The sequence below is a fragment of the Myotis brandtii genome, unplaced genomic scaffold (genome assembly GCF_000412655.1).
Source record: "Myotis brandtii unplaced genomic scaffold, ASM41265v1 scaffold661, whole genome shotgun sequence".
Classification (NCBI taxonomy): domain Eukaryota; kingdom Metazoa; phylum Chordata; class Mammalia; order Chiroptera; family Vespertilionidae; genus Myotis; species Myotis brandtii.
In genome coordinates, this window is record NW_005370568.1 from 164,024 (window position 1) to 173,833 (window position 9,810).

Sequence of the window (9,810 nt, forward strand, 5' to 3'; positions counted from 1 at the left end):
CAGCTGATTGATGCTTCTCTCTCATCGATGTTTCTAACTCTCTATCCCTCTCCCTTCCTCTCTGTAAAAAATCAATAAAATATATTTAAAAAAACAGTTATAAGTATAAAAATATGAGCCATAGACTGCAAGAAAATATTTGCAAAGCACATGTGTATAGATCTCAGAAAACAAATAAGAAAACATCCAGTTTTTTAAAAATGGGAAAAATGTTTGAATAGACCTCTTTACCAAAGAAGATATATGGATGGCAAAAAAATATATGAAAAGTTACTCAATAGCATTAGTAATTACAGAAGTGTAATTTAAAAGCACAATGGTATACAACTAAACACCTATTAGAATGGTAAAACTAAAAGGAAAAAGAAACCATACCATTACAAAGATATGGAGTAATTAGAACTCACATTGCAAGTTAAGAATGCAAAGTGGTATGTGTGTTTAAGAAAGCATTTGATGATTTATTATAAAGTTAAACATGCACTCACCATACAACTTAGCAATCCAAGTAAATTAAAACAGGTTCACATAGAACCCTAGTATGAGAATATTCATAGCAGCCTTAGTCATAATCATTCCACATTGGGAACAGCCACATCATTTTCAGTTGGTGAATGGCCGAACAACCATGGTGCATCCATATAATGGGATAATGCTCTGCAATATAAAGGAATGAGTGTCTAATCTTGCAAGGACAGGAGAGAAGCTCAAATGCATTATACTATGTGAAATAACTTGTACTCAGGCTGTGATCCCATTATGACATTCTGGAAAAGAAACATTATAGGGGTAGAAAACACATCAATGGTTAGCTGGTTGGGAAGGTGGTTGGGGGATGGGAATAGGGAGGGTTGATTACAAAGTAGCATGAGGGAATGTTAGAAGTAATGGAACTTTTCTGTGTCTTTACTGTGGTGATAATTACATGGTTAGTATTTGTATTGATCAAACCTCATTCAGCTGTGTACTTACAAGGGTGAGTTTTACTATATATAAGTTATATATGGTAACTTTAACTAACAGAAATCATTTCTGTGATTAATAACAGTTTATCACAAGAGAGAATAGATCAGTGAACCTGAGGTGAGGACAATAGAAACCAACCAGATGATTTGAAAGAAAAATTTTTAAAAGAGAGAGTGAGAGGGAAAGACTTATAACCTAGGGAATAACTAGCAGTCAAATATGCATATTAATGGAGTTTCAGAAACAGAGGAGAAATAACGTATAGACAATTACTTGAATAAGTAATTATCCACATTTGATCCCAAACAACCACCCCATAAGTCCAGGAAATTCAGTGACCCTAGCAGGATAAATAAATTCTAAAGAACCCCCCGCTGAAGTTAACATATCATGGTAAAACTTCTGAAAACAAAAAAGAAAAAACAGCCAGTGAGCGGGGGACCCCAACATATTACATTTACCACCCCCTCTAAGTAAGAATGACAGCTGACATCACTTAAGGAACTGGTGAGACTAGAAGACAGTAACGTCTAAAGTGCTGAAAGAAAAGTAAAACAGGAAACCTAGAAATCTCTGACTAGGAAAACTTGTATTTAACATTTTTAAATTTATTTTTTATTTACAGTTGACATTCAATATTACATTAGTTTCAGGAGTACCACATCGTGGTTAGACATTTATATCAGTGATCAACCCCAATAAGTCTTGGTCTCCACCCACCTGGCACCATACATAGTTATTACAATCCTAGAGGCTGGGTGCACAAATTTGTGCACGAATTTATGCGAGGTGGGGTCCAGCAGGCCCACCCCGATTGGGGCCAATCGGGCGGGAGGGGCTGGGGAGAGGAGGAATCCTCGGGCCAAGGCCAGCCCCACCCCATTTGAACTCCTGGTCAAGGGGACAATTTGCATATTAGCCTTTTATTATATAGGATTACTGGCTATATTCCCTATGCTGTACTTTACATCCATGTGACTGTTTTGTAACTGCCAATTTGTACTTAATTCCTTCACCTTTTAAGGAGAACTCTTTTAAAACTGAAGGTGAAATAAAAACTTTTAAGATAAACTAAATTTAAGAGGATTGTCACCACCCTACCTGCACTAATTTAAGAATTGCTTAAGGAAGTTCTTTAGGCTGAGGGAACAGACAGCTTCTGGTTTATTCTCATCAGGTGTTCTCTGTACTTACTGCCAGCCAGTGTTTTTTATTTTTTTCCAAATTCTGCCAAACCAATTAGTGGATTCTGAAATCAATCAAGAAGCTCAGGACCAGCATTTTTCTTCTTGAGAAGTAGAGTACAATGGGAAATACCAGGATACACTAGCATGAAGTCTAAGTATTAACTTTTAACTTTATGTCAGGCCTGTAGGATTACATACTGGTTTACGAAGGAAAATGTAGTTTTTGGTTTCTGGGTTGGAATCCAAAATGTATGGAAACACTGCCCTGACTCCTTGGCCTTTCTGTGTCTTGAACATCCCAGTTCTTATATGTTGTCAGTCCCTGAGAACCTTCTCTCTGCATCTCTGCAGAGCCAGCTGCTTTCCAGCTTTCACATTTGAGCTGAAGCATTTTCTCATCACAAGGTGATGAAGCTTTTTCTCATCACAAGAGCCTCTACTAGGAGCCTTTGTACAGAAGCAGGGCACTGGACTCAGTGTCAGCCTGAAATTGTAACAGAGCCCTAGGGCCAAAGAGCATCCAAAGGCTGTGTTTGAACTTACTAGGAAATTGTCCCTGGGAGGCACACCTTTCTCAAAACTTGTCAATAATGGGGCGAAATGTAGGAAAGCCAATAAACCTAATGACACCTCTTCTAGGTGGGAAAAGATGGTTGGATTGCGTGAAATCTATTTACCTGGAATTAAAATGCAGGAATAAAGTTTTTAAAAGAAGATGAACATCCTGCCTTCCATTCCTGGCCTCTTTGTTCACAGTGGAAATGGCGACCTTGCACTCGGTTTTCTCTCCTAGGCTAAAACAGCTTTTCATTAATTCTGAAATTTCTTCACTTTTCAGTGGTCAAATGTCCATATCCATCGCTCCCTGATGGAACTATTGTGTCAGGATTTGGGAAAAAATATTACTACAAAGCAGAAGTTGAGTTTGAATGCAACCAGGGTTATTCCCTTGAAGGCAGCCGCAAAATTGTCTGTGAAGCTAATAGTACCTGGGTACCCGAGATTCCTCGCTGTGTTAAAGGTACAAAGAGTGTCTTCTACTTTCTTGTTTTTGTTTAGATTTTATTTCTTTGAAATATAAATGATAGAGTAATTGAAGTGATGGACTTTATTTAAATTCAAAATTATAACACTTTTACTTTAAAACATAGGACATATTCATGACTTGGCCAAAGATTTCTTAAATACAAAAGCATGATCCTTTAAAGAAAAAAAAAAGATGTTAATAAATTTGACTTCTTAATAATCAAAGCTTCTGCTCTCAAAAGACATTGTTATAAGAATTTTTAAAAAGGAGCCAAATCCCTGGCCATTATGGTTCTGTTGGTTGGAGCTTCGTCTTGTGCACCATAGGGTTGCCGGTACCGAAGGCAACTGATCAGTGTTTCTCTCTCACGATGATGTTTCTCTCTCTCTTTCTCTCTTTTCCTGTATTTAAGCATGTCCTCAGATGAAGCACAATGCAATACCACTAAACACCTAGCAGGATGGCTGGAAAAACAAGAAAAAAACTTAGCTTATACTGGCTTGGATATGGAGCAATTGAAACTCTCATATGTAGCTGTTAAGAATGCGGCGTTATGCCTATTTTTGAACAGTTTTGCAATTTCTTATAAAGTTAAACATATACTTCCATACAACTCAGCAATCCAAGTAAATTAAAACACGTTCACATAGGAACCTATGTGGAAATATTCATAGCAGCCTTAGTTACAATCACCCCACATTGGAAATAGCCACATATTTTTCAGTTGATGAATGAGTGAACAACCATGGGGCATCTATATAATGGGATAATACTCTGCAATAAAGAGGAATAAGCTTCTAATCCACACCATGACCCAAACGAATCTCAAATGCATTATGCTAAGTTTAATAAGCCATACTCAGAGGCTCTGATCCCATTCTGACACTCTGGAAAAGAAACACAATTACCCAGACAACTAACAAGAAAAAGATTCCCTGGAAATTTTTCAAAGCTTGGAATCAGAACAACTTCTCCTGCAGATCCTGTTAATACTTCAGCTTCGATTATGTTAGGTTGCAAACTTTTTTTTTTTTTTTTTGCAGGATACAGAAGAGTTTATTCAAAGTCCAGTACAGACTAGCCAGACTGCCTTCTACAATGTGAACAGAAAGCCTGCGGCGGAGGCAAGAGTTGTTATAAAATTGCTTTAATTCAGTTTTCTCAACATTACAAGCCGTAAGGCAGGCAGTGGAATGTGCCACGCTCCACCTTACAATACTGAGCCTGTAATTGCTGGTATCAAAATATACATCTGTGTCACCATAAAAAACTGCATTTGCTGCCCCTCATGTCTTACAACAGGTATAAAAAATTATAATTTGTTATAAATATTTAATCCCTCGTCCCCACCCCAACATGAACACTTGGGGTCCAGGTCCCAGGAAGAGGGGCCAGCCAAGAGCCTGAGGCTGACACCCTATCTCCGAAAGGTGAGCAAGGTGAATTAGGTTTAATTTTTTAAAAAACAGGTAAACTGATTTTCTCTTTAAAAAAATAAAATCTCTGGTCTTTTTAAGGTCACTTCAGCTGCTTTTTAAAGTGGCTATTTTCTGGAATGATGGAAGTTGTTGCCGGAACTACCTGGCAGGCTGGTCCTTGGTGGGGAGCCTAGATAGTGGACTTGGAGAAGGACACCCGCAGGTGGTGGTTCTCTCCCGGGTCGTGGTTGTGCAGGTCGATGAGTGCCTGGATGGCCTCCTCCACTGAACCCATCTGAATCGGTGCCATCTTGCGATCCTTCTGGAAGAACTTGAACCCTTTGACAATTCCGCCATTGCTGGTGAAGAGTATCTTGTGGTCGTCCTCAGATATGGAGGGCGGAATGTTGGAAAGGTGCAGGGTGGCCGAGGGTGGGAAGATGTTCTGGAAGTTCTTAGAGCCAGGCTTCTTGAAGCGGTGCAGGGGCGAGTTCCCGTAGTCTTTGGTGAGGCCCTGGTCCTCCTGGCCCTCACGGGGCAGCTGTACGTTTTGGTGCTTGGAGAGGGTGATGCGCACAGGCTTTCCATGCAGCTTATGTCCGTTAAGGTGGCTCATGGCCAGCTGGGCCTGGCTCCCATCTGCCATCTGTACCAAGGCATTCTCCTTCTTATTGAACAAAATCTTCACCCGTTGCACATCGCCATACACGCCGAAAAGAATAAAGAGGCTTTGGGGTGTGACTCTCTCAGGGTTGAGGTTGCTGACCAGCAGAACAGAATTTCCAGCCCCCCTCCTAGGCCTGGGATAGCGATCCGGCCAGCTGCCGCCGCCGCTGCTGCCACTGATGGGATGGCCAGAGGGACCAGGGCCCCGTGCACATTGGGAACAGAGAGGCCTGCAGCTTGAGGAATGGCAAAAGTGGGAGGGAAACCAGCTCCTGCATACGGAGAGGCTGACATTATACCAGGTGCACCAAAGGCTGCAGCCACGGTCTGGTCCAGTGAGGGTTGGCTGTCACCAGAGGGCAGGTCAGGACAGGTGTAGTCTCGGCTCTTGTCATTGTTGTACTTGACGTTGAGGCCGGTGAGCTTAGAAAAGTCGATGCGAGTGTACAGCAAGCGTTGTAGATGTTCTGCCCATCCAGCGACAGCTTAGCATGCTGGGCGCTCACGGGTTCGGCATACTGCAGCAGTGCCTGGAACTGGTTGTTCTTGGTGAAAGTGATAATCTTCAGAACTGTGCCAAACTTGGAGAAGATCTGTCAGAAAAGGAAGAACAGTCAACCTCTGCCCAGGGTCTGGGTGGAAAATGGGGGCACATGGACTCCACCTCACCTGGTGAAGCACGTCCAAGGTGACTGGGTAGAAGAGGTTTTCCACGATGATCCTGAGCACTGGACTCTGGCCAGCCATCGCCATCCCAGCATCCACGGCAGCAGCTGAGGCAGCCGGTGACAGGTTCCCCGTATGAACTGAGTTCACTGCCTGCAAGGCCGCCTGGGCCCGTGCCTGGTTGAGTGAGCTGTCGGTCTTAAGTTCCTTATGGTTGGAGAACTGGATGTAGGTGGGCTGGCACGAGCACAGGTGTCACCGAGGTGTAATAGTTCACCATAGTGTTGGCTGCCTCCTCTGTGCTCATCTCAATGAAGGCCTGGTTTTTCCCTTTCAGCATCAAGAGGTTGGTGACCTTCCCAAAAGGCAGTCCCAGGGAAATGACCTCGTCCTCGGTAACATCACTGGGAAGCTTCCGGATATGGATCGCTCTGGAGGGCACACCTGTACTTCTGTTGTCACCTTTGAACTTTTTTGCTGTCATTTCCGTTTGCTGCAGAGGCTGAGTTGCTGCTCATGATAAAGGGTCCGTTAGTGACACAGGCAGAGAAGAGCTCGTCCGATCCCCGCTGTGTACCAACTGCTATGTCTGGGACAATGCCGTCCATTGCACACAGAAGAGACCCGCAAAAGACGGAGTGGAGGCGCCGGAATAGCCAGGTTGCAAACTTTTGATAATAAATCTAGTACCATTAAAAGACCCCATTTACTATTAAGATTTCTCAGTAGCATGATGATTGCACCTACTTTCAATTTTAATTTATAACATGGCATTCCCGAAGGAGTAATACTATTAAGAAATTCGATGGGTCGTAACCGGTTTGGCTCAGTGGATAGAGCGTCGGCCTGCGGATTGAAGGGTCCCAGGTTTGATTCCAGTCAAGGGCATGTACCTTGGTTGCGGGCACATCCCCAGTAGGAGGTGTGCAGGAGGCAGCTGATCGATGTTTCTCTCTCATCAATGTTTCTAACTCTCTATCTCTCTCCCTTCCTCTCTGTAAAAAATCAATAAAATATATTTTAAAAAAAAGAAATTCGATGGGAAAATTTTCCTTTCAGCATCATCTGTTGAGTCAATAGAATCATCACTCAAATAGGTGTGAAAATCTCCATCAAGTATATCCAAAATTTCTTAATTTATGAACGTGCTCATTTTTTGGACAAAGAAATTCATGATCGACAATGACAGATCGAAACGCATGTGATTGGCACCAGTGAGAGCTTTATGTGTATTGCGCATGTGCAAGTCAATGTTTATTTTTAAATTGCCAGTGTGCGTCATATGTACCAGCCGGTCAGACTGACAGACGGATGGATGGTTGGTCACTTAGCCTTTTATATATTTAGATGGCCAATAAACACATGAAAAGATGCTAAATATATTTATTCATTTGGGAAATGGAAATGAAACTCACTTCACTTCCTAGGATGGCTTTAATAATGTTTTAAAGTGAAAATGTAGAGAAATTGGAATGCTAGTATATTGCTGGTGGGAATGCAAAATTGTGCAGCCACTGCAAAAATGGTAAAATACCTGCATTATAAACTATTTTGCAGCAATCAAAACAACTTAATTAAATCCTATATCCAATCTCTGGGATGGATGTGAAATTAATTCAGAAAACAATTTGCAGAGAAGTATGTAGAGTTTGTTCTCAATTGGAAAAATAATAAATTTGGATGAGGTATTCTATATGCATATGTGTTTGAATAAACTTGGAAAAGGTAGAGTTACCTGAGATGGGCTGAAAGTGACAAAAAATAGATGGTATTCTAAGTGAATACATATATTCTAAAATGATGTTGTTAAATTACTGAAAACAAACTGAAATATTTATAAAGTCAAGGAGCAAGTGTTACCTGGACAAATAAAATATAGATTATTTTGAGCAAAACCTAGTAAACTTTTTCTGTCAAGAGACTGATAATAATGAACATAGGGGTACATGTACCTTTACAAATACCTGTTTTCAAATTTTTCTGGTAGATATCCTGAGGAAGGATTGCTGGGTCATATGGTAGTTCTTTTTTTTTTAAAATATATTTTATTGATTTTTTACAGAGAGGAAGGGAGAGGGATAGAGAGTTAGAAACATCAGTGAGAGAGAAACATTGATCAGCTGCCTCCTGCATGCCCCCTACTGGGGATGTGCCCGCAACCAAGGTACATGCCCTTGACCGGAATCGAACCTGGGACCCTTGAGTCCGCAGGCTGACGCTCTCTCCACTGAGCCAAACCAGTTAGGGCTTCTATTCTTAATTCTTTGAGGAACCTCCGTATTGTTTTCCATAGTGGCTGCACCAACTTCCATTTCCATCAGCAGTGTCCAAGGGTTCTCTTTTCTCCACATCCTCTCCAACACTTGTCTTACTAATAGGTTTCAGGTGGTGAGCACACAATAGAGTATACAAGAAGTCATAAAGTTGTACACCTGAAATTTATATGCTATTAACCTCTGTTACCCCAATAAGTTTTTTTAAAAAGCAACATATAGTAAATATAGGAGTGAGCATAAGTAGGTTTACAGTTCATATGTAAAAAGACATGCAGGTTATGATGATTACAATAGCTTTATTAAATGAAAACAATGTCACAATGGCACAGTGCATTTAGTTACAATCTCATCAGTGCTCAAATTGCCTTCATTAATAATAATTCAAGAATAAACTTGGGTGCTCACAAGTGTAAACCTCCTTTTGCCTATGCCTGAATTTTCAGCTTTGTGCGCCATACAATCTGCGTTGTAACTACTCAACTCTGCAATTGCAGTGGGAAGTAGCCCTAGACAACAAATGAATGTGTGACTGTGTTTCAATATATCTTATTTACAAATACAGGCTGCAGGATTTATTGGGCATGAGAACTTACTTTGCCATCCCCTGGTTAGAAGAATTTTTCACAGTCAGAGAAGTCTTAAAAAGAAATAAAAACATACATTGGTAAAATAAAAATAATTGAAAACTTTATATTGGGCAAGTAAAGATACAAAAAATAAGACGTAGAGAAATAAGGATGTTTTGGGACAAGTGTGTTGAACTTTGTACCTTACAGAGAATGTATACTTTCTCTCTAGGAACCATTTATAGAAGTTGATATATCACTCCACAGATTGTAGGTCAATACATATGAACATAGGAGAAATCAAAACAGCTATAAACTCTCATTATAATACAGTAACACTAGAAATTAATAACTAAAGAACAAATTAAAAATACAAATAAAGAATAAAAATTATATTTAAGAGATTATTTGATGTTGTGGAGATGTTAGATATCTCTGAATTAGTGTGCAGATTTAATACAATTTCAATCAGAGGTCCAACGGCATTGTTTTTAAGTTTAACAACATAATTGTAAATGTTATGCGATTACAAAACAGAAGTGCTGTTAATATTTATTTAAAAGAATAAAATAATTGACATAATGCAGGAATAGAGATATAGACCCATAGAACAAAACACAGAGCCCAAGAAAAAGCACAAGTTTGGGTAAGATTTCGGCCGCAATAAACATGACATTTCAAGTCATGGAAAACTGGAATTATGCAAATAAGAAGGCAACTAACTGAAAAAGGAAATTAGATCCCTGCCTCATGTCATTCACCAAAGCCAAGCCCATGTGGACGAAAGGTTAATGTTACAAATAAAAAACGAAGTGAACATATAGACCAACATATTTCTAACTGGAGACCTCGATAAGCCTATAAGCAGTGCACCAGCATTTCCCTCAAACCTGGGCAGGTGGAGAATGGTCAGCCTGACAGGGGTCAGGGGCAGAGCCCCAGCTGCCAGCAGACCCCCAGGTTAGAGCGCGGCCAGGCCACGCCCCGTTCCCTGGGGCTAAGGCTCCGCCCAGGGCCGAGGCCCCGCCCAGCGGCCCG

General features: G+C 40.8%; 2 protein-coding genes across 2 annotated transcripts in view; one reads left to right on the forward strand and one right to left on the reverse strand.

Moving 5' to 3' along the window:
• The window catches only part of LOC102261137 (membrane cofactor protein-like), a 143,281-nt gene that overhangs the window by 45,767 nt on the left and 87,704 nt on the right, over positions 1 to 9,810 (forward strand). The window contains exon 10 of the mRNA XM_014528936.1: positions 2,992 to 3,174. Within this exon, the coding sequence (XP_014384422.1) occupies positions 2,992 to 3,174 (183 nt within the window). The remainder of the gene's footprint in view (positions 1 to 2,991; positions 3,175 to 9,810) is intronic.
• LOC102260576 (polypyrimidine tract-binding protein 1-like) lies at positions 4,642 to 6,538 on the reverse strand. The gene is given in 6 exon segments (XM_014528937.1): positions 4,642 to 5,387; positions 5,390 to 5,707; positions 5,710 to 5,857; positions 5,934 to 6,174; positions 6,176 to 6,405; positions 6,407 to 6,538. Coding segments are annotated over 6 exon segments (1,668 nt in total). The 3' UTR covers positions 4,642 to 4,788.